This window comes from Lissotriton helveticus, chromosome 3_2 (genome assembly GCF_964261635.1).
Source record: "Lissotriton helveticus chromosome 3_2, aLisHel1.1, whole genome shotgun sequence".
Taxonomy (NCBI): domain Eukaryota; kingdom Metazoa; phylum Chordata; class Amphibia; order Caudata; family Salamandridae; genus Lissotriton; species Lissotriton helveticus.
This window is the reverse complement of record NC_136062.1, coordinates 441,770,429-441,795,682: the sequence shown is the minus strand read 5'-3', so window position 1 is coordinate 441,795,682 and position 25,254 is coordinate 441,770,429. Positions and strand designations below refer to the sequence as shown.

Below are 25,254 nucleotides of genomic sequence, written 5' to 3'. Positions count from 1 at the left end.
ATGGTCAACATACAATTTAACAAACCCGACTACGTCGCAGTTTCTAAAAACCATTTTGACACTATTTCAATTATGATCTACGATGATCAGTCTGAGCCGGTGGCCTTTAAATACGGGAAAGTTATTGTCAAGCTTCATTTAAGGCCTAGACACGACAGAGGGTATTAAGCAGCCATCATGGTGGTTATGAAAACCTACGGAGATCCGTCTATGTACAGAGACTATTACAGAAGTCAAGCCGGTTATGGAGGACCACCGTACTTTCAAGGTTCACCTGTTATGTACGGGGCGGGATTAGGGGGATTCTTTAGGAGTCTGTTTAGAAGAGCTATGCCTTTCCTGAGAAGAGGCTATGAAATTGCAAAGCCTCATGTTAAGGCTGCTGCCACGAACATTGCCCAGGAGGTGGTGGGGTCTGTTACATCGGCGGTTGCAGAGCGCATGAACAAGCAACCTCAAGAAGGAGCTGGTTTGATGTATAAGCCACGCGCTAGTGTCAAAAGGAAACGGCGTGTTTCCAGACGCAGGGGTCCCCCAGCCCCCTATAAAAAAAGGAGGACCTCTTCAAAACGTCCTCAGAAAAGAAGAGCTCCAAGACGGAAGAGAGCTGCGAAGAAACGAACCGGCTCTAAAGTAAATATTTTTTAAAGACTTGTAAACACAGCCATGGCCTTCGTACATTGTGGATCTGGAGAGTGCGCCAAATCAGAGTTAGACTTGTTTAGTCTAAAACCTACGCAGACAAGCATCGAAAACAGCTTCTTCATGGAGGTGTCACCTTTAGCAGCATTGACACCTCTGGCACCTATAGAGTTTTATGTGTCAGGGGCCACGGATATGTATTTGGATCTCAACAACACTCTGCTGCATCTTATGTGTAAAATCGTAAAAGCGGATGGGTCCGACATTGCCGACGACGCTAAAGTGGCACCGATCGCTTACCCTCTAGCTACCATGTTTAATCAAGTGGACATCACCCTGGGCGACCGACTCATCACCCAGAACGATAACATGTACGCCTACAGAGCCTACATAGAAAGCATTCTAAATTACAGTAGCGAAGCCCTTGACACACAACTTTCAGCGGGTCTCTTTCACAGGGATACACACGGTCAGTTTGAAATCACAGCTCTGGATGGTGATAATAAGGGCTTTATAAAAAGAGCGGGGCATGCTGCAGCCAGCCGTACCTTTGACCTCCTGGGGCGCATACATTCGGACCTCTTCTTCCAAGATAAACTGCTCATCAACGGAATTGATCTTAAGATCAAGCTCAATCGCAACAAGGACTCATTCTGCCTCATCAACGGGGATGCTGAACAGTACAAGCTGAACATACTGTCTGCGAGTCTGTTTGTAAAGAGAGTGAAAGTGTCCCCGAGCGTCAGGTTAGCGCACGCCGAAGCTTTGCAAATATCCAACGCCAAGTACGCTGTGGAAAGAGTAGCTCTGAAGGTATTCAGCATCCCTGCAGGTACCCGCTTAACACAACAGCAGAATTTATTTCTGGGACAGCTACCAAAACTCATCATCATAGGGTTTGTGGACAATACAGCTTTTAGTGGCACCTATGGCTCAAACCCCTTCAATTTTAAACACTACAACATCAACTACGCAGCGTTGGTCCACGAGGGCAATGTGATTCCTGCAAAACCCTACACCCCCAGTTTTGAAGCAAGGCATTACATCAGGGAATATCAAGGACTGGTTTCGATAACAGGAAAGCATCAAAGGGACTGCGGTGTAGCCGTGTCAAGAGAAGGCTATGGCCGTGGATACACGCTGTTCGCATTCGACCTGACACCGGACATGGAAGATGGCGATCACTACAACCTGGTCAAAAATGGGAATCTAAAAGCTGAAATACGATTCGCTGCTCCACTACAGACTAATGTGAACATGGTCGTATTCTCTGTATTCGACAGCATCATTCAGATCAACCACGCAAGGCAGATTTTGTTTGACTATCTTTAAAAACATTGGTGAAATGGATACGGTGCAGATACGTGACTTCTTAAGCAGACATAAATACGCTAGGAAATACTTTTTGGGTGTTTTCCCTAGCGATGGGTTACCAGGCGAAATAGGGGCAGAAAGGCCCTGCACCCTAGTCTTTAACACAGACCCGCATGACCAGGCTGGGACACATTGGGCGGCCATGTTTATAGATGTTGATAAGGTTATAGTGTTTGACAGTACCGCAGAGTTCCCTGAGCACAGACTCTATACAACTCCTATATTCAAGTTTGTGAAAAAAGCTGCAGCTGTGGTGGAGTATAACAAACTAAGGGTGCAGGATTCCATGGCCATCACATGCGGGGAACATTGTATTTATTTTATCAGTAAAATGTCACAGGGTCTTTCGTTTAGAAATTTCTTAAATCTATATCCGGGGGATCTTGTTAACAATGACCGTATAGTTGCGAAATATGTAAAAGAAAACACCTGGGTGTCGGTCAGACCTGTGAAAACAGAATATGTACCTTGTCAAAACTGTAAGGGTTTATAACAGTTGTATGTCTAAAGTTGAACGTTTAAAATAAAAGACATTATATTTTTTTAAAAACATGCATTCAGACTCGTTATTTCAATATACATGCAACATGAAATGATTTTTTGAAAGACGACTGAGACGGTTTGTAAAGTTATAACAAGGTGTTTATTACAAATATTTAGTTGACAAAACTTTACTGCAGAAACCTAGGAATAAAAAATCACACACAATTAATCAAAAATCCAAGCGATGGGTGGCTGGGTCAATGTCTTTTTTTTTTTTCGAGATGTCGTCGGCTGGGTAGGGGTAGACCAAGTAGGAGATAGTCTAGGGCCTTCAGAACCTGTAGGCGATGGCAGTAGGGGACTCTTCAAATTGTCTAGCAGGCGCCGGTGTTCATTATTACCAACAAGCGTGGAGGGTATATTGAGTTCAGCAGCGGCCCTCAGAAACTGCTCCCAGCCTCTCGGTGCATTTTGAGGCGTTAGGATTTTGGGGTGGGTCAGACCTTTGACTAGATCGTACATATGCGACCCTGCAACAGGTTGGCCCTTGTAGAGAAACTCACCGCGTTCATTCCAAGAGGCTAGGTCTTTAGAAGCGGCTAGTTTACTCATCAGCATCTGCGCAGCCCCTCTGTGCCTTTGACCTATATTTTTTAGGAGGTCTCCAGCAAAGGTATCTGAAGCTGTCGCCCCATCGGGAGGCGGTTGTAGGGGCTGAGGGTCGGGGGCCTGAGCAGCTGGTTGTTCAGAGTCTGGGGTATATAGAGTCAACTTGTTCTTCTCAGTATTCCACTGGGTGTAGTAATTTAAGAATTTTTTTAGAGTGCTGTTGTAAAGGTTAGCCTTGTCGTAGGGGTTTAGATCAGTCCTGCTCAAAATGTCCTTAATTTCAGTATCCAGGCGTAGAGTCTCATTTCTACGAATATCCCAGGCATTGTCCGTGGTGGACCCCAGCTGCTCCATTTGCTGCCTAGGAACCAGATACATTTTGGTGGCATGATCCATCACTGACCCGAGAGGAGGCTTGTAATTACAGGTATAGCTATGCCCAGCAAGTTACCTATAAAACCTCCAGACTGTTTCACCAGTTTCTTCTTTGTTATGAGTGAGCCCCTTTTATTACTGAGCTTCTTGATGAGCCCCTTCTTCTTCTTCAGAACCTGTAACTGACGCTTTGATATAGGGACGTTGCCTTTTAGGGTGTTTAGGGCTATTTCTGAAATGGCGGCCACTAAATCGTCAGAAGCGGTGCCCAGGATGGCCTTTCGGTGTTGGGGGCTGGCTGTAACAAGCATTTTCAGGAGAGCTAAATTGCGGCGTAGGTGTGTAGACATGGTCACCACTGAGCGTTATAAGGGCTGGCCTGTAAATGGTTCTAAAAGACTTCACCGCTGCTTTTTATAGGGCCTGGTCTTGGGCTTTGGTGTGTAAACTACAGGTAGCTCTGGGGGAAAAATATCGGCCCTTAGTCTATAGTCTTCTAGAGTTTCGTTTTTTAAGTCTACCAACAGGTACCCGTGGGGTTTTGATGTAGCGTCGTTAAAGGCCTCCATGAAGAAGTGTGTGTTTCCGGGGTACATCTGTTTAGCTATGACAGCTATTTGTTGTTTGTCCCGAGGGTTTTTAAATAAAACAAGGTATGAAGCGTTGAGAGCTATAGACCTACTGTTCTTGCCTTTGTAAAACAAGTTCTGCACAATGTAGCAGATGCTTAGATTGCGATGATGTGAATATTGAGTAAAAGCTCTCTCTAACTCTGGATGATCACCACCTTCACGCATCAGATCATCAACAATTATCATATTTACAAGGGTTGGTGGTAGTAGTTCATCATCGTTGAGGTTATTCGGTATACCCTCTATAAATTTGATATGTGGGAACCGACTGCCCAAGTCTGTATAAAGAGGCTGCCAGCATGAATAAAGCCACACAATGTTGTTAGGGGTTTGTGATAAAGCAGAGTTGGCATTTTCTAAGAGCTTTTTTATAAAGTAGCTTTTACCACAGTTTGAGGGTCCTGCTAGCACGCAGGAGAATGGATGCTGTAACCTGGTGTCCATGCTGTGGCGGCTGTCTCTCTAATGGGCCTAATAACCATAAGGCAGTGTTTTATAGTCGGTGGTCAGGACCCTTTTATCAAAAACAACTCGCAATGTTTTATGTAGAGGCTCGGTTGTGATTTCCCACTTCTTTTTGGATCTGACTATGCAGGGCTGGTTCACGACTATGGTTTTAGCATTCTCAGAATCGTCTGCTGTAACGTATTCGTGCACCAGATTCTTCAAGCTATCAAAATTGATTTTTAGGGTGTTGCTGACATTTAATGTTATCCCTTTGACCTTCATACACACCTTGTTCTTGTTGGTACGGTAGCTGTATGTTTTAGGCCCTGAGGAAGTATATTCTTTTATATACTCGTCCTTATCTAGCTCACTGGTTAGGTTACCCAGATAATCTCCTAGAGGAGGGTCTTCATCCCCCGGTTTGCTCAGAAAAATCACAGAATCTGTATCGTGATACAAGCAGCGATCCTGGAGCTTATCCATAACCCCGTAAAGCTCTAGACGAGCGTGGGCTGTCGTGAAGCAGGCTATGAAAATGTTTATGTTGTTACTCGATGTGGGGTACTCTTGGGCATATTTCCAACACAAAGCCGCGGTATCGTCATCGATAAACTCGCAGCTGGACACCTCGTAGCATGGGGCAAACAGGTACTTGAACAGTTCATCAGGATCTGATATTAAGGTAGTATTTGAAAGGTTTGTGCGCTGTGCAAATTTTCCCCATAAGGAGTTGAGACAGAGTTTGGCTAACTGTCGGCGTGCAGGATTGACCTCTATCAGATGGGATCGTAAACGGATACCCTCGTGAGCGTAGTAGTCATCGATGTATTTCTGTTTTGCATCCTGACTAGTACACCAGTCAGGATACCCTGAGGCCTCCTGCTTGTCTCTGAGAAACAAATTAATGTAGGGGGCAAAGAGTTGTGTTGTAGTGTTCTTAAAGTGCCACACTTCGTGTACTCTACCTAGCCTGTACCCTTTCTCTAAGGCAGCTTGTACCTCGATGCTACACCAGGTCCCTGTGAGCATCCTTTGTTCCTCGGTGTGTGTGCAGCCGTCAACCTCTTTAAGCATCGCACAGGTTCGGCAGAGGGGGAACATTAGCTTGCCATCGACTCTGCATGGTAACACCGGGAAGTAAAGCTGCTTAGGAGGATATATTTCACATTTGATAAGCCCAAAGTATTCGTCTAGGGGCTTAAAATCTCTATAGATGATGGTGGGATGACCCACCGGGTACAACTTCATCTTGTTCACAAAAGGGTACAGACTGGTGAAATCATAGTAGTGTATTTTCTCACCCTCACCAACGGCCTTGTACAGTTGTATGGCATTTGTACGCCCCCCAAATAAGGCATCTCGGGGCTCCAAAGGTGTGGGTAAATCATGAGTCTTAAGAAAAGAGCAGAGGTCTGTGTCGGTTTTTAACATGTCTAACCACTCGTGCTCCCAAAGAACTCTCATAGCAAAGCCACTGTTTTCAACATACTGGGCCTTTGTCAGAGTACGTCTGTATAAGTGTTCAAATTTGGCACCCAGCATTTTGTTATATTCGTGGGGCTTGTAACACTTGGGGCAGCCGTGGTAAAAACAGCCGTTGAATTCAAAGGCTGTCGGCACACCCTTAATTACAGAGTACCCGTCCAGGTAATAGGGGCCCAGGCGGAATTCACCAGCCTGTAATGCATGTTGAATCTGGATGTCTTCCTTCTCAGAGACGTACATGAGCCACTGGATAGAGGGGGTTGAATAACGTTTCTGTTTACCGTTATAGAGGTCTGGCGGTACTAGAGCGATAGTTTCTGGCCTCAAAAACATGTGTTTGTAGATGGACATACACATGGATGCCAGAGTGACGTTTTGAAATGGGTCTATGTATTCGACCGCATGCTGTATTTCAGGGGTTTTGGATGTCGAGGCCTTGACTTTCTTAGTCAATGTCTTAGGTTTCAAGGCCTTGACTTCTTTAGTCATAGACACCACAACATCTCTGAAAAGGTTACAAGCTTGCCGGAGGATCATTACATCAGCCTGACAATAAGCTTTCAACTCTGTTTGAAAGTGAAACTCCTTTTCACGGTTTTCAGAGTACCACTCTAGAAAGCTCACTTTCTCATCAGGCATCATGTATTCAACCCCGTAGCTGTCAGGAGGCGGCATGGGTCCCACATAATTCTGGTTAGCCCAGGTGTTGAAAAAGTGTGGAAAATACCCTTTACAACCTTGGAACCCAAAGGCCTTTGGCAGCTTGCTCAATTTCATGGGTAGGAAATTCAGGGTGTCTATGAAGCGTATTTTTAAAGGACATACCGTCATCAGCATCAGTTTAGACCCCTGGGTTATGAGTTCCACCTGTATCTTTTCACGAATCATGTCTCGTAGAATAAAGAAGGAGTCATAGGCTTTCGAGTTGTGGGCTAGCATGGTATATCCTTGGAATTTGGCCTGAATGAAAGTGCTCAGGAAATCACCAACGCACGTTCGTCCCTCAAACTCCCAACTGTCGTCGGAAGTTAGATGGTGCGCGTAAATGTAGTTAGGCTGGTGTACCCCCGTCTCTTGTGTGCACTCTATATCAAACACTATATAGTCTTCGGTCTTGGTCTGAGATGGACCTTTAACCATATAACACTGATGGTTGGTACCGGCTTTGTAAGATACATGGCAACGGGGACATATCATACCTTTGCACTTGTGATTCACTGCCACATACCGCCCACACTCGCTACAGTCCTTTTTAGGGACGCAGCTGTAAGATTGCTCGTGTATGCTCAAACAGTTTTGCGAGCGACAAAACAACCTACAGATGCCGCACCTCACCTTTAGGGTAGCGTCTTCTATGCAGCCGTCCCTCTGACACATCTTACAACACATTTCACACTGGTGGTATGTTTTATTGTTGTATATATGATCGCAGTGGGCGCACACATATTTGGCCCCCAGAAAACCTTTAAGGTTCAAGATACCGTAAAAATGATTTTCCATGTGGAGGACATATACGGTCTTGTTTCTCACAGGTTCCCCGGTTGTAAAGTACTTCCAGGAACCGCTGTGATAGAGAACTTTCACCGTCACGGCGAAATAGTTCTCAAAAAGACCTATATCACCAAAGCCGACCATTCGGTCAGGAGGTATTTCAAGAACCTCATGGGCTTCAGCAGCTCTAGACATGATGACAGCGTCAGGGGTCTTGCGAGTCATCAACAGACCCACGATGCTGGCCGCCAGACATGTATTGGCAGTGGCGTTGCTAAAGTTGAGCAGCCACCTCTGTTTCTTGCCAATTATTTTACTGTATAGTACGCTCTTTAAGGGTCTGGAAACACCCCCCTCACGCCCCCGTACAATGAGGGCTATGACTCTAAACGTGCCATAGGCGACTAGTTCAGCCTTACTCTGTAAAAGCCTTGAGAGGTTTTCTAAAAATTGCACAGCATCAAAAACATCTCGGGTCTTCCGCCTGGTGAACAACGGTGTGTCAAAACCCTGCCCCTGGAAGCGGAGTTGGAAAAAGTCATTAGGCCCCACAGCGTGTAACAACCTTACTATGAGCTCCTGCACAGCCTGATGTATAGCCAGAACACCGTGAGTGGTTGATGTTATTTGATGTAGGTTAACAAATCTAAACTCCTCATAGTGTTCTACGGCCCTAAACCTCTCTACATTGCGAGTGTAACTCCTAACACTCTCTAAAAACAAGGGCTCTGGGCCCTCATCAGTAGGAGTGTGATTTGTGGAGGTGTTCTCTGATGTGTCACTTTGGGAGGTCAGGTTGGTCCCTGTCTCAGAGGTCCTTGTAAACCTGCGGGTAGCGCATATTCTAGCCTTCTTGAGCTTATTTATTAAAAGCCGGCGTTGCTTTGTACTATTAAGCCACTTTTGTTTTTTTTTACGGGCCCAGGCTTTTCTAGATACCAAGCCCCAGCCTATCTGAACAGGTAGGTCGCTGTCGTTGGATGTCTTGTTCATGGAGGCCCCCGCTACAGTTCCACCCCTGGGTCCTTCTGAATGTTGCGTTGTTTGGAGTTTTGCCATCCCCCCTACCCCCTTTAAATGGCCGACCCTGGGGATGTTAGACCCTGCCCCTATGTATTGTCGGTGGTGAAGTGCTGGCTTATATGCTTCAGGCGTTGATCTTGAAGCTGTGGTACCGTGGTTGAAAGGGTCTAGGGAAACAGGGGTGTCTTGTTTGAAGGGTTCTATGGAAACATTGGGGTCTTGTTTGAAGGTTTGTGGGGTACCAACTGGGCGTTGCTTGAGCAGTTTTAAGAAGCGTGCAGACTTTGTCACTAACCTCTGGACCGTACGGCTATATTTTGAGGGTCTCTTATGAGCACCAGTGGTTGTGGGGGTCTTTAGGGGTTGGTGCTTACATAGTCATGAATGTGTACCTTGTATGTCGGCCACAGCCGCCTGACACATCTGTATGATGTCTTTTTTACAAACCCCAACCCTGGCCACGACCAGATGTTGGGCCTCCCTCTTGTTGATGAGATTGGAATACCCCATATCCATTCTTATGAGTGCACGGTTCGCCTGCCGTTTTAATTTTCGAACCGCCATCTGTATCTCTCTTACGTGTGTCTTCAATACATCTTCTGTGTTTACAGACCCATCTTGTTCCTGCTTAGGGGGGCACACCTTGCGAGGTCTTATAAATGGAGGCACCCCCCCAGTCCCATCTATACTGCAACCCTCAAAGACGGGGTTGGACACGGGTCTGTACACGGGCATGTCCCATGGGATGGACACGGACCTGTACACGCGGCTGGCAGAGGTGCTGGCCTCGGGTTTGGACACGGTACTGTACACAGGATTGGCAGAGGTGCTGGCCACGGGGCTGGACACGGGACTGTACACAGGGTTGGCAGAGGTGCTGGCCATGGGACTGGACACAGGACTGTACACGGGATTGGCAGCTGGGCTGGACACAGGACTGTACACGGGGTTGGCAGAGGGGCTGGACACGGGGGTGTACATGTGAATGGCCGTGGGGCTGGTAGGGTCGTATGCTCCTGGAGGGGTACTCGGGGACAAAGGGTATGAGGATTGTGAGGAGGTGTCGTTGTAATCCTGGGGCCTAGTTGAAATGTCGGTGGTAGGGTGTGGTGCCTGGTTACCTGTGTTCTGTAAACCCTCTGTGCTCAAAGACCCTTGGTACACCGCTTCTGGGGTTCTACCTATGGTGTCTACCAACCCCCTCAACGCCTCAAGAGAGTTGCTAATCGTGGTAGAAGGACCTTCTAGGGGTTGCGCAGTATCACCTGTTGAGACCCTAGGCTGTGCCTGAACACTTACAACCGGTTTTGGGGGCTGTTCAGGGGCGTGCACCTCTACATGTACAGTTATTCTATTTGGCACTGTCTGGGGTTTCAGGACGCTTGGTGGATCCGGCGTTGCCTTAGGGTTGCTGAGGGTCTCTGCTAACTGTAGCTTAGGGACCCCCGGTTTCAGCTTCAGATGTTTCCTTGAGAGGCGCGATGTTTTAGGGGGTTGTGGTGGCGACGCCTCTTCTACACCCACAGGTGCAACTAACACCTCCTTGGGGCTCAAGGTTGTATAGGTCTCATTCAAGGGCTTAGCATCCTTTTTTATAGATAAATCTAGGGGGCTAGCTTGGGGCTCAGGGGTGCTAGGGCTTTTCTTCTCAGGACTTAAGAGCTTTGCCTGACCCTCTTGGAGCACCTCCGGTGTCTTCTTCTTCATGTTTAACTGTTCTGTTTGGGGATCTGTGAATACCTTACAGGCCTTCACACGTTTTAAAGGTTTGGGGAGGTTCTCTGAGTCCCGCTGTTTCTTCTTAAGGGAGGCCTGGTTTGTAGGCAGGCCTCCAGTGTTGACCCCACCCCTGTGCAGAATAGATTGCTGTAGTTGGTTGTTCAGCGTGTTGCTTGGTGTATAGTAGGTAGAGAGTTTTTCCTGGCGTACACGCCTACTCACGCCTTTCGCGCCGCTTCCGTTGTTCTGGACGGATGTTGTTATGTCCGTTAAGGGCGCCACCGACCTCTCTTCAGCAGCATGTTTCTGAGCCGCTTCTAAAATATAAACAGAAAATATATATATATTAGAGAAAGCATAAAAAAAACAACACATACAAGCACCAGCGGACTACGTCCTACACAACCACCTTTTTTGATATAGGCTTTGCTACAAGCAGCTGTAACACCTCTAGTACTTCTCACACCCTTTTGTAAAAAACACACCTGAAAGAGGTCTTTTTGCAGCTCCTTTCTTTGACAGTGGTCCCACTTTAGAAGTTGAAGCTTTCCTCTTCAAGGGGATTTCTTTTGAACCATGCGCCGCCTCTTGGACCTTGACGACGTCCTGGCATAGCGTAGGGACACCTGTAAAAAAAAAATAATACCCAACATTAGACATCTTTTCTGATGATTACCTCTATACATCCTCAGGGTCAGGACTCTGGCCTACCCCACCAACTACCCAGCGTCTTAGACAGTTTAAATAACAGCTGTCTTTTTATTTACCTGTAGGAACTGAAGTGTTTTGCACAGTGTTCAGAGCGTCTTGAGCCTCGATGTACTCCATAAAATCGTCAAAAGCTTGTTGTAGGTCGGGGTCATAAGCTGTAAAAGCATACACACATGAGAGCCCATTAGAAAAAAGAGAACTTCTGAGAGACTGGTGTACAAAACTACGTAGAACTACATAGCTTTAAATATATATATACCTGGCTGCGGGGCTGACAAGTGCCCAGCGTTGCTATTTATTACAGCTGGGGCCAGCGCAGGGGGCACATTGGTGACGGTTGCATTTGCAAGGTCTTGCACCTGTATTAAACATAAAAAAAAAAAAAAAAAAAAGCAGCGGTTTTAGTAAACGCCTTTCTTAAACAAAAGTATCACAACTTCAAACAATTCTTGTATACATTTAAAACCTGATAAGCGGGGTGCACCAACACACATTTTTAAAAAAGCGTTGCAAGTGCTGCGCTAAAACATATGTTAAAAAACAACCTGCGCCATATCCTTTGCTTATGGGGTAAACCACTTTAGGTACACATGGCCCTTCTGACATTTAACCACTACCCTATATACCGGTTACTCTTTTGTAACATGTACATGCCACTTTTCTCTTGTAACACATTGTTTAATAACTCTCACATTTTGAGTGCTTTAAATAGTTGCGCCATTGCCACAATTGCCTACATAACGCTTATTCTTGTGCTTGAGTGTCTGCCTTATATCACAGTATTATAGCTCTAACTGTACTTTGTTTTCTCTTGTAACCTGCACACTTGTCACTTTATTTATTACTCATGTAACTTAACGTTTGCTTTTGTAACCGGCACACATGTCACTCCCCTTATGTTTTGCAACTGTGTCTTATGTAAAGCGCTCTGACACCTTCGGGTAAAGTCTGCGCTAACAAGCAGTATTTTTTCTGTTTGTATCTTTTATGTAACACCTGTAATCCTGAGTCCCTATGTTTTGCAAACAGGTTCTTGTGTAAAGCGCTCTGACAACTTGGGATAAAGTCTGCGCTACATTTTTTTCTACTTGTATCTTTTTTATATAACTCATCCAATTCTTAGTGCTTATGTCTTACAAATGGGTCATATATAAAGCGCTCTGCCAGCCTTCGTGTACAGTTCGCGCTAGCTAATAAAACACAAAAAAAAAAAAAAAAACACCTCGGAGCTGCAGTGCAGGGTCCGCCCCCTCCAGTGATATCACCAACTCATCACTGGTGATATCAGTGGAGGGGCGGACCCTGCCCTGCAGCTCCGTGGTGTGTTTTCCTGTTTGTATCTTTTTATGTAGTGCATGTAATCCTTAGTCCTTATGTTTTTGCAGCAAGTTCTTATGTGAAGCGCTATGCCCCAGGCGTGTCCCGCTATTGTGAAGCGCCCTGACACATTCGGGGTAAAGCCCAGCGCTAGATAATTCTCAATAAAAAACCACACCGGGGCTGCAGGGTTAGGGCCGCCCCTTCAGTGATGTCACCAACTCATCACTGTTGGGGGCGGTCCTTACACAGCAGCCCCGGAGAAGCTCACGCCGCCATGCTGCCTGCTGCTGGATCCACGTGGAGCCCGGGGCTGGTATATACCCTCACAGCCCCCAAGGACACCGGAGCCCTACACCCCTCACCCTCGAGCAGCGCCAGCAGCAAGCGGGCTCGTGGGGGATTATTTTTTAAAAAGAACGGCCGCGGAGGCCCAGAGACACCGCGACCCCCACCCCCAGAGCAGCGCCCGAGGCAAGCGGGCTCTGGGGGCCTTTTATTTACACCAGGAGCGGCCGCGGAGGCCCAGAGACACCGCGACCCCCACCCCCAGAGCAGCGCCCGAGGCAAGCGGGCTCTGGGGGCCTTTTATTTACACCAGGAGCGGCCGCGGAGGCCCAGAGACACCGCGACCCCCACCCCCAGAGCAGCGCCCGAGGCAAGCGGGCTCTGGGGGCCTTTTATTTACACCATGAGCGGCCGCGGAGGCCCAGAGACACCGCGACCCCCACCCCCAGAGCAGCGCCCGAGGCAAGCGGGCTCTGGGGGCCTTTTATTTACACCAGGAACGGCCGCGGAGGCCCAGAGACACCGCGACCCCCACCCCCAGAGCAGCGCCCGAGGCAAGCGGGCTCTGGGGGCCTTTTATTTACACAAGGAACGGCCGCGGAGGCCCAGAGACACCGCGACCCCCACCCCCCAGAGCAGCGCCCGAGGCACGCGGGCTCTGGGGGCATATTTTTAAAAATAACGCTGCACTAGGGACCCAGAGACCCCCAGGACACCCCAAGGGACTATGGCGCCCCACCAGGAGCCCCCCTGGACAACTGGCCCCAGGGTTTATTTATTTTTTTAAATACAAGGCCCTCAGGACCCCCCAAGGAGCAGCAAGGACCCCGGAGCCCTCCATGGACCCCTCCAACTCTCTACAGCGGTTTGGTGAGTGCAACCAGGCATTATTAATTTTTTAATTATATGCCCTGTATATTATTTAAAGCCCCTATGGTACCGTTACAGTGTGGTTAAATGTTTCTATGAGCTGTAAAATACCCTGTTCCACTCTGCATGTACCCTCCTAAGGCCTACAACATTATGCCCCTTAAATACATAGCCTGCAAACTCTACCCTACGTCACCACCCCATTAACACTAAATACCTACACACATAGCTTTTTAAACTCAACAAAACCTTTATTCATTTTAAATACCTTTACATTACAATTCAGGTCTTTTTAAACTCCATCCTTCAACAAAACCTTTATTCACATTAAACACAGCACATCGCCTTAAAGATTAACAGTTTACAATCCACACTACATAGTACTATTTTTTAAAAGTGCAACTTTTTTCCAAACTACATGTACACCCTAATACACCATTGCGCCATCCATTATTTACCTTCTCTACATGTTGACAGGCGGTGTCAATCTGGGAAAAGTTGCTCCGGTCCATTCTTGCCTTAAGTTCCTTGGGTTGGCTCCAAAACAATCCAGGCCAGTCACTCCCCAAAGGTTTTGAAGGGCTTGATGGTGTAGAAATCCACAAAGGTTTTCTGACTGGGTTGTAGATGCAGGAGTCCTCCAGGTACAGCAGAACAATCCACGCCAGTCGCTCCTCAAAGGGGGTTTTTTGAATGGGTGTTTGGCAGTGTTCCATGAGGGGCCTTTTTATACCTGTCCTAGCATGCTAATTAGAAGCCCCCCACACCCCTTTATGACTTGAGGGGTGTTTAGAACAATGTCATGGTGGCCTTTGGATGGGAACCTTTTTTTCTATCCTTGTACAGTATAAACAGTACAACATTGTTTACTTTGACACCTGTTACTCAAACTCAAGGCCTATCCTGGGAAGAGTGGGGTTAGACAATGGGGGCCGGTGTAAAACTCTTCACCCCTACGTGACCCCTTCTCCTGGGAATTAGGGAGCCCGGGAACAGAATCTACCTTGGGACTCATATGTCAAATTTCCTGCCAGCCACGTCAAATTGGAACTAAACTGTCAAAATTGAGACCAGGAGTTTAAGACGTGAGGACCCTTTACAGCTTTGACACCTACATGACACATTCTTCTTCACAGGCCCTGGGCTGGGGAACTCAGGACTGCCCCAGCAGCTGTTCAAACATCAGCTGGCTGCAAACCCCCAGTTTTAAAAATGCACAGACATTTCCAGCCTACAACCATGCAGTTTTTTTCTATGCACTTTTAAACACATACACAATTACCACATGTTTTTGCTGCCCTAGCTGTTAAATTTAAGGCCATAAGTTTAAGGCCAGGACTGTTTAAGGTCAGATCAAACCCTGGTCTTAAACAGTCCTGGTCTTAAACTGTCAAAATTGCGACCAGGAGTTTAAGACTGTGAGGACCCTTTACAGCTTTGACACCTACATGACACATTCTTCTTCCCAGGCCCTGGGCTGGGGAACTCAGGCCTGCCCCAGCAGCTGTTCAAACAGCAGCAGGCTGCAAACCCCCAGTTTTAAAAGTGCCCAGACATTCCAGCCTGCAACCAGGCAGTTTTTCTATGCACTTTTAAACACATACACAATTACCACATGTTTTTGCTGCCCTAGCTGTTAAATTTAAGGCCAGAAGTTTAAGACCAGACTGTTTAAGGCCAGATCAAACCCTGGTCTTAAACAGTCCTGGTCTTAAACTGTCAAAAATGAGACCAGAAGTTTAAGACCAGACATGTCAAAAGCTGTCAAAATTGCGACCAGCCTTTTGCGACCAGACATGTCAAAATTGCGACCAGGATTTTTTGATGAGTGGTATCCCGGCTTACTACTCACGTCGGAGAGACAAGTTTTAAAATTAAGCTCTTAAGTGGAAAAGTTCTCATCCAGAGCCGAGATCAATTGGGTATCTTCCGCATAAAACATGACGAAGATCCCAAAAGATTTGATAGGAGTTATTAGTGGGGAGGGTCATATATACAATAAATAAGATTAGACTTAGGGACGGGCCCCGAGAAACCTCATATTTGAGCACCTATTCCTTTGATTTAAAAATGTCCAATGGTGATCACCTGCCTCTTATTTTCCAAGCAAGATTGAGCCGCCTCCACACAGACCACCAATACCAATGTCAAGCAGCCGTTGAAGAAGGATGTTGTGATAGTGTCAAACGTTTCTGACATATCCATCAGCACTGCACATTTACCGCTGTTCCCCAACCTCTGGAATTCTCTCCCCCCACCCTCCGAGGGGGACCTGACCAGCTGGCATTCGGTAAACGCCTCAAAACTCATCTTTTCACTACCCCTCACTAGCACCTCTTGCCTCTCGGTCTCTCCGCTAGGAGGCCTCAGGGTAGCTAGCGCTTTACAAATCCAAATGTATTCATTCATTCAACTTTCTCATAAAATAGCAGAAATAACAAGCACATCCTACTGCGAGCACATGCACCCTCTCGATAACCGTTTTGGCCAAAATATCTTGCACATCCTGCTGCAAAATCAAAAAATGGTCTCATCCAGTGGCTGGAGGTCGTGGAAGGTGCAGCGGAGGAGAGGGTGGGAAAGGTGTATCTACTGTGAGAAGCCACCTGTTTGATCTTAGTCCTGCCAACGTGGGACAAATCTGAAGCTTCTGCCTCCCACCGGGTGATGGTGCTCCTCCAAGGGCACACTAAAGAGGTTTGACAGGTGGTGCTGGCAGAGGGTGTGTGGGTGGGAGGACGGAGTGGGTTGATGACCTTGGTCACGGGGGCAGTGGGCACCATGGCCTGTATCACGCAATTGCTGGGTTCCTTGTTGAGGCTGGAGGTATGGTACAGCTCTACCAAACCCTCCAAAGGAGCAATAAGAGGTGAGGTGGACGGAAAGGCCTGGAGAGCACAGTAGCCCTTCACCCCAAATATGCCAATCAATTCGTAGGGCATGTCCATCAGGGAGGACTGGACTTCACCTGAGAACCCAGTCAATCGCCTAGTGATGAACGGCAACACTAGTGCTGATGGCATCACTACTATCGTGAATCGCCTGAGCAAGGACTGGTAGGAGATCTTCAGACACACCACAGAGGAATCGTGCCACGGTGTCCCAAAGGGCATGGGAACAGCATCCCACCAGGCAGCTGGTATTTAATGATCACAGTGTCAAACTGGGAGCAGAGCGTACCAGTTTCCGCCCGTTTAGACTCCCTTCAGGGAGAGTGGTAGGAAAGGAGTTGTGGTTAGGTTAGTCCTGCATGAGCTTGCACCACTAGCCTTTTGAGAGATGGGTTCTGCGAGAGAAATGTAGGGTCGTCTAGAGCAGGGTGTTTTCACCTGGAAATTTGTCGGTTGACTGAGGGGGACAGAGCAAGGTTTAGCCCAAGCCCCCAATAGGACATCAGTCAGTGCCTCATTAAATGGTAGATGTTTGTCCTAGTTGGAGGACTTCTGTCAATACACTGATCTTGACCTCCACTATGTGGAGCCAGAGGTCAAGTCCTTTGGCTGCCCCATGCATTATGGAGAGAAAGCAGATTCCTCTGTGGCTGGTCCAGGGTGTGAGAGTAAGCCCGTTTCTGGGGAGGTATCCAGACCTGTACTTGTAGCCTAAGACTGTGCCAAAAAGGGAATACAACGTGGAGGCAGCAATTCAAGTGGGGGATTCAGGTGGAATGGAGCGGGAATTCAGTAGAGGTCGGACTGACTCCGATTCAGAGTCGGAGCAAACTATAGGAACCACCTTCTCCTGCCACATGAATGTATGATGATACTACGCGATCATGTTGAATGGGGGTTTGAACGGGGGTTTTACAATGCAATTCGTTTAAACGACTTGCGCTAGAGGGCGCTGGACTTAGGGATAGTATGATTTACTTTGCCAACACCAGTCTATGTACAGTAGGGAAGGTGTTGGAATACGAAATCGTACTATTCCTTAGCTTCCAGTGCCCTCCAGCGCAAGCTGTTGATACGACTTGCATTGTAAAACGTGCGTTGTAAACCTACCGCGGTGAAACTCCCACTCAGTAAAGGTAGTCTCCCCTTCCACATAGATGGATACGGCATCGGTGTTGAAGTGCCCTGGGCCAGCATGGCTCCTGATCTCCGCAGCGGAGTGAGGACCGGAGGCAAGATGAGCTCAGATGGCCCAACTGGCATAAAGGGCGCACACTCCCTGGCAGCACTCCAGACGGAGTGTCTCTAGATACCTTGCGACCCAAAGGTATGCCAGAGTAAGCAGATAGGGATTTCAGAAGCATGGCTGCGTAGAACTCTACGATCTGATGTGGCATGGCTGCCGGCTCCAGTAACTGTTTGTGCCAGAACCAGGTGCGTGCATTGTTCAAAAGTCAGATAACTACAGAAGCGAACTGGAGTGTTGGAGCACCGCCCCCACACCTGTTGAGGTGAAAAAGAGTGACGTAAGAGGGCATAATCCTGCTACAATTTTTGGTCCATACTCTTTGACTTACCCGGGTATTTTGGCAGCAGCAACCCAGCCCCTAGACTCCGGCTGTCGACTCTGGCAATCAACTTTCAATGTGAACCATGACTAGGAGCCGTGCTATGGGGAGTTTTTATGCTTGGTGATATAAAGCTTCAGCTCTAGGCCCCTGATGACTTTTACGTTCACCGACGTGTAGTCGGAATGTATGACGTGACTACGACATGCATTACCACGCAGTAGGTTACAACGTGTACGTTACCACGCATGGTTTTACATCGCAAGTCGTTTCTACGACTTGTACTAGATGGCGCGCTAGATTTAGGAATATATAAATTACTATTCCTACTCCAGTTAGCGCAACAGTAGGGAATGTGTTGGATTTAAAATACAACACATTACTTGGTGTTGCGCGCCATCTAGCGCAAGTCGTAGATACTACTTGCAATGTAATGCCATGCGTGGTAACAACGCAGACGTTGTAAGGTCCGCGTTGATACCTACCCGCGTGGTATTGACAGCGTTATAAACACTGTTTCCCGTGCAGTCGCTGTAGGTCTCGGAGTCGTGGCTCGACACAAGACATCACAGACATACCTGGTGGGGATCCAGCAGAGACATTTCTTTTGACTGTCCCCATCTTTAAACCGGTCAGTTTTAGGGGTGACATCCTTTACAGACTGGAAAACTTTTTTGTTTTATAAATAAATGTCTCAGAGCGACATTAACGGTCCTTCAGATCTACAGGTGAGGAAAGAAGGTAACTGATGTCAGCATGCAGGGGTGGTGCCTATATAGGTTCTGCACATCATTTCTGGAGCAGAACCAAGTCAAGGCGGGGACGGAGAGTGCCACCTGACAGCACGACAAAGTACTGCGAAAATGTAAAGGATCCAGTCTGATGCCGAGGGAATATTCAAAAGGTGAGGAATCTGCGAATAGAAGTCTCTAAGAAAAATGGGGACAGTTAAAGTTTAATTAAATAATTACTTGGTGCTGTTTGACATATCTCTTGGAAGCTTGCAAATAAGCACACTGCCAGGAAAGCAGCACTCGCTGGGCACGGCCAAAAGAGTTTCGGTGCAGGGCCTGGAAGAAGCACACCACTAATAAAAGTTGTACACAAAGGATAGTGAGAGCAACACGTGACAAGTGGAAAAGTACCAACACCGATCACAGAGACTAGCAGGGCAGCACAGCACAAACATGACAGGCACATGCTCAGAGCACTTATTGCAGCACGGGTCAGAGGTACAGGAGCAGGACAGGGAGTGCAGTATAACCTCCGTAAAACAAGCGTGCACTCATGCATGCGCGGAGGACAGCGAGTGCAGTAGGGCGACAGCAAGTAAGACAGGGAGCAGCATTACACTATTGTGCAGTAAAGGCATGCACTCAGGGCAGTTAGTGGAGCACAGCATTACAACAATAGAACCGCACATTTCCAATGACTTTTCAAGCCCATGCACAGAGCTGCACAACACTATTATAGAGCCATCGCTAAAGCCTCCTCCGCCAACACACTTACCTCTTGTGCATAGGCCTTCCCTATCCCGTCTGTAGCTCCAGTGACAACTGCGGGGGAAGAAGAAAAAAAGGTTTCAGTTTAATTATTTCACCTTGTGATCCTCGAAAGCCCATCAGACAGACACTAAGCATCACACAACTGAACTGCTGTTTTCTTCAGATTGTGTTCTAATTTGCTGAGCTATGAGAGCACTACAACATGGGTTGCAGCACTGGTTAGGTCGCGCATGCGCTGCATAGGAAGGAGACCTTTAGCAATTGATTAGTCTTTTCAGCCAAAAACGAGCATGCGTTGCATTGCCTTCAAGGGCAACGCATGCACGTTTGGCGATTCCCTTGCGGGAGCGAGCCCTGACAATTGTTTCCTGCTCGCTCCCGCAAGGGAACCCGGCGCAGACCCCCTCCGCTCTCCCTGCTGCCGCGCGAGGCACGTGCTTGTTTCAACATAGCAACAGACCGTGCTTAATGTGTAATATTTGTTAAATATACACACAATAATAGCAACGGTTTTCTAAGGAGCCTGTTGATGCCCAGTGATGAATTTGCCGAATACTAAGGCCGCCCTATCTTGACTGCCCCTCTTGCCTCTTGTTCCACCAGTCTACACTGTCTCTTTTGCTGACCTCTGCAGATTCTTTCTCATTCCTTTTTTTCTCTCCCTTTGGCTCGACTTTCTAGAACTCTGCGCGGCCAGAGTAATAAGGACACGCTGCATGTACATAGGTCTTGAAAGTGGGGGAAACAAATGTAGCTGAAATCTGAGTTTGAACCTCTGACCAACGTAAAACCTGCTTGACCAAGGTGGGAACGGAGTCAAAGGTCTGACCTCTGACCTCCTCCCTCGCCCTCCCCGCACCACCCTCGTCTCCACTTCTGCCTGTGACTGCGGGAATTTCCACAACTCTTTGAGTCTAGAGTGACCACTGCACCTAGGCCTGCTCAGCTGTCAACAAGCCTTCAGCCATCTTGCATGTGTGTGTACATCATGGGTACTTACAAACTTTCTCTCGGGGGCCCCGACTGACCCCGCACCCCCACTGACCCTGCCCTCACCAGTGCGGCCCTCGGCCTCAAACCACACTGTTAATATGGCCCCCGGGAGAGATTTCTTTCACACCTAAATGGGTCAGATCTGCCGTAGACAATGCTGTCTCCACTTCCTGCCGGGCAGCTGCACCAGATAGGACAGTACTGGTTTTGGCTGAACAAAGAGCTTCCCTGCCAACAGAGAACAAATGATTTTGTGCTATAAAAAGTGGGGCCTGACCCCTGTACTTTAGACTAGTTCTGGAATCAAGGGGAACCTTTGCCAAGGAGAAGAGCTGGAGAAACTGAGGAGATGTACTGCCCCTTTGCTGTGTCTCAGGGGTTCAAGTTCAAGTTCAAAAATGTGTAGAGCGCACTACTCACCCAGAGGGTCTCAAGGCGCTTGAGGGGGGGGGGTAGGTAAATTACTTATCGAATAGCCAGGTTTTTAACTGCTTTCTGAAGGAGAGGTGGTTCTGTGTAAGGTGGAGGTGAGTGGGGAGAGAATTCCTGGTCTTGGTCGCTAAGAAGGAGAAGGAGAAGGATCTTCCTCCCATGGTGGACCTATGGATGCGCGGGATTGCGGCGAGGGCTTGATTGGATGATCGTAGTTGTCGGTTGGGTGTGTAGAAGGACAGTCGCGTGTTGAGGCATTCAGGTCCTAGGTCGTAGAGGGCCTTGTGTGCGTGGGTAAGGAGCCGGAAAGTTATTCTTTTGTTGACGGGAAGCCAATGGAGGTCTTTCAGGTGGCCGGAGATGTGAGCTTGACGGGGGATGTTCAGTATGAGTCTGGCGGAGGCGTTTTGGATGCGTTGGAGTTTTTTTTTGCAGTTTGGCTGTGGTTCTGGCATAGAGGGTATTTCCATAATCCAGTCGGCTAGTGATCAGTGCGTGGGTGACTGTCTTTCTTGTATCGGTGGGGATCCAGCGGAAGATTTTTTTGAGCATGCGTAGTATGTTGAAGCAAGAAGATGAGACGGCGTTGACTTGTTTGCTCATCGAGAGGGAGGAGTCTAGGATGAAGCCCAGGTTACGTGCGTGATCTGTGGGTATGGGTGCTGTACCCAGGGCCGGTGGCCACCATGAGTCGTCCCAGGCAGAGGGGGATGATCCTAGGATGAGGACTTCCGTTTTGTCCGAGTTTAGTTTTAGACGGCTGTTTTTCATCCACTCGGCTACTTCTTTCATTCCTTCGTGTAGATTGGTTTTGGCGATACTTGGGTCTTTGGTGAGGGAGAGGATCAGCTGGGTGTCGTCTGCGTAGGAGATGATGTTGAGATTGGGGTTACCCAGGTTTTATTCTGCTGTTAACACTCTGCGTTCTCTTCATTGGCTGCCGATCAAGCAGAGGATCCAATTTAAAGTACTTTGTGTGTCTCACAAGATCCTCAAGGGCTCTCCTGCTTTGATTCTCTTGAATCTCTTGTCTCCCTACGCTCCGGTCCGCTCTTTAAGAGCATCGGACCTTGAACTTGCAGTAGTCCCTCGTTTTAAGCGTAGTCGTGCTGGCGGCCGTTCATTTCAAGTACGTGCCGCGCCCTTGTGGAACTACCTTCCTCCAGAGATACGTGCCCTTGGTGATCGGCTCTCTTTCCGTAGAGCCGTCAAGACTTTTCTGTTCTCTTAAATTCGCTTCTTTTTTATACCTTCTTTAAGTTGTGTTGTGTTGGTACCTTGTCGGGCGCCAGGACGCTCCTTTGCTGGAGCATCTGTGCGCGTAATAAATGACCATAACATAACATAACATTGTGTTGTCGTGCGATGGATGTGAGGGGCCTCATGTAAACGTTGAAAAGGGTGGGACTGAGAGATGATCCTTGTGGTACGCCGCAGATGACTTCGGTGGCCTCTGATTTGAATGGGGGGAGGCGGACTCTCTGGGTTCTTCCGGTGAGGAACGAGATGATCCAGTCCAGAGCTTGTCCTTGTATTCCGACGTTGCTGAGGCGTTGAATGAGGGTGCTATGACAGACTGTGTCGAAGGCGGTGGCGAGGTCAAGTAGGATGAGGGCAACTGTTTCTCCGTTGTCCAGTAGCGTTCGGATGTCGTCTGTAGCAGCGATGAGGGACGTTTCGGTGCTGTGTTTGGCTCGGAATCCAGATTGTGAGGGGTCGAGGGAGTTGTTGGATTCCAGGAAGGCGGCGAGCTGTTTATTGACGGCTTTCTCAATTACTTTGGCTGGGAATGGGAGGAGTGAGATGGGGCGGTAGTTCTTAAGTTCAGATGGGGTCTGCTGTGGGTTTCTTCAGAAGGGCGCTGAGTTCGGCATGTTTCCAGCTTTCCAGGAAGGTAGCGGAGTTGAAGTAGCAGTTGATGACATCTCGGAGGTAGGGTGCGATGATGGAGTCTGCTTTGTTGAAGATGTGGTGGGGGCATGGGTCGGTTGGTGAACCTGAGTGGATGGAGTTCATCAGGCGGATGGTGTCTTCAGTAGTGATTGGGTTCCAGGCATGAAGGTTGTGAAAGTGCAGTTTTGGTTCGGGGGTGGGTGGAGTGGACTGATCTTCGGCCTGGTTTTCAAAGCTGTTATGTATGTCGGCGATTTTGTTGTGGAAGAAAGAGGATAAAGAGTCGCAGAGGTCTTGGGAGGGAGTGTTGTCGTTGGTGCCGGTGGAGGGGTTGGTAAATTCTTTGACGATGTTGAATAGTTCCTTGCTGTAGTGGGCGTTGTTGTCGAATCGATCCTTGAATGCTGATTTCTTGGTTGATCGGATCAGTTGGTGTGGTTTGCGGGTGGCGTCCTTGAAGGTGGTCAGGTTGTCAGTGGTTGGGTTTCTTAAGGTCATCGTTGAACCAGGGAGCCTTTTTGCTACCTAGTTTGATCTGGTGGTTTTTTAAGGGTGCTAATTTGTCAGCGCTGTGGGAGATCCAATGTGTGAGTTTGGTGGCAGCTTGGTTCGGGTCCGATGATATGGCAGGGGGGTTTTGATTAAGCGATGTGAAGAGTTGGTCGGTGTTGATTTTGCTCCAGTTTCTTCGAGGGATAGGATGTGGGGGGATGTGGGTCGTGGTTTTTTTGTAGTTGAAGTGAACGCAGCTGTGGTCTGTCCAGTGGAGAGCTGTGGTGTGATTGAAGGAGATGTGTTTGCTGGAGGTAAAGATAGGGTCGAGCGTGTGTCCGGCTAGGTGGGTGGGGGTGTCAACAATTTGTTTGAGTCAGAGATTGGCCAGGTTGTCCAGAAGGGTGGTGGTGTTGCTGTCGTTTTTCTTTTCCAGGTGGAAGTTGAGATCTCCCAGTAGAATGTAGTTCTCGGAGGTGAGGGCATGTGGGCTGATGTAGTCAGTGATGTCTTCGTTGAATTGTGTGCGGGTTCCTGGTGGTCTGTAGATGAGGGTGCCTCTAAGTGTGGTCCTGGGGTCGGTGTGGATCTGGAAGTGGAGGTGTTCGTCGGTCGTGAGGTTATCGTCGGAGCTGGTCGTGATTCGGATGGTGTTCTTATGGACAATGGCGATGCCTCCTCCTGTTTGGTTGGTGCGGTCCTTTCGGATGATCTTGTAATTGTCCGGGATGGCTATGGTGATGTCGGGCGCTGAGGAGGCGTTCATCCAGGTTTCTGTAAGGAAGGTGATGTAGTTTCGAGTAGGTCCCAGAGTTCAGTGGGGTGTCTGTGGAACGAGCGGGTGTTCAGTAGGATGCACTTCAGATGGTTAGACTCGGAGCTGTGTTTGGAGGGATTGGATTTGGTGTAGGACCTGATGCAGGTGAACTTGCAGGAGCGGCAGAGGAATGGTCCATGGGTGTGTCCTGGGGCGGCTTCGCAGCATTGAGGTGTGCGGCCGGGGTTAAGGGCTGAGAGGGTAGCGGCATCATACGATATGCGGGAGGAGTGGGTTTTGCGAGGACCAGGGGGTCTGGCGCTGGGCGCGGTCCAGGCGCGGACGGGCGTTGACGGGCTTACCTTCAGCGCGCATGGGGCGCGTTCGCTGCGCGTGAACGCTGCGCGTCAGCTGTTCTGATATATGTCGATAGTGGAGGGGGGCGGAGCGAGGGAGGGTCAGCTGGGAGGCGGGAGCGGGGGGGAGCTGCGGGCTGGGACGGCACAACAACAAGATGGCAGCAAAAACGAAAGTTAACAGGACGAGGTTGGGGTGGGCAGAGGCGCAGGCACAATCAGGCAGAAATTAATTTATAAACAAAGCGACCTGCAAGCTATACAAAGATAGCTTAACGCTAAGATCTGGCAAAGCTGCAATTATTGAAATCGGGGCACACTTAGTAATCGGAGCCAATTACAAAGCAGAAGCACAAGCAATAGCTGCGAGGCGCTACGATACCAGCTGGAGCCAGGGAGCGTGGGAGAGCGACCGCTTCAGACGGAGTCAGGACGGTCACAGCGCTGTGGTCAGAGGTGCGATCCTTAACTCTATTGTGGGAGGGAGGGTCAGCTGGGAGGCGGGAGCGGGGGGGAGCTGCGGGCTGGGACGGCACAACAACAAGATGGCAGCAAAAACGAAAGTTAACAGGACGAGGTTGGGGTGGGCAGAGGCGCAGGCACAATCAGGCAGAAATTAATTTATGAACAAAGCGACCTGCAAGCTATACAAATATAGCGTAACGCTAAGATCTGGCAAAGCTGCAATTATTGAAATCGGGGCACACTTAGTAATCGGAGCCAATTACAAAGCAGAAGCACAAGCAATAGCTGTGAGGCGCTACTATACCAGCTGGAGCCAGGGAGCGTGGGGTTGACCTGCAGTAGCCGATTCTGCCAAGGATAGGACAAGGACTTAGTTGTGTGTTGTGTCCCCCTGCTTGAGGAAGATCTCCAAGAGCTAGAGTTGAGCTTTCCTCCT

The 25,254-nt window shown here is 48.5% G+C and overlaps 2 protein-coding genes across 2 annotated transcripts in view; both read right to left on the bottom strand.

Annotated features, from left to right (window-relative positions):
- The window catches only part of HSD17B12 (hydroxysteroid 17-beta dehydrogenase 12), a 331,988-nt gene that overhangs the window by 204,529 nt on the left and 102,205 nt on the right, over positions 1 to 25,254 (bottom strand). Inside the window, exon 2 of the mRNA XM_078684345.1 lies at positions 19,435 to 19,481. Within this exon, the coding sequence (XP_078540471.1) occupies positions 19,435 to 19,481 (47 nt within the window). The remainder of the gene's footprint in view (positions 1 to 19,434; positions 19,482 to 25,254) is intronic.
- LOC144826051 (uncharacterized) lies at positions 8,938 to 15,374 on the bottom strand. The gene is made up of 5 exons (XM_078684344.1): positions 13,925 to 15,374; positions 11,251 to 11,350; positions 11,048 to 11,146; positions 10,766 to 10,906; positions 8,938 to 10,597 (listed from the first exon to the last, which is right to left on the bottom strand). The coding sequence occupies exons 1-5, from the start codon at positions 14,180 to 14,182 to the stop codon at positions 8,940 to 8,942; spliced, it is 2,256 nt and encodes a 751-aa protein (XP_078540470.1). The 5' UTR covers positions 14,183 to 15,374; the 3' UTR covers positions 8,938 to 8,939.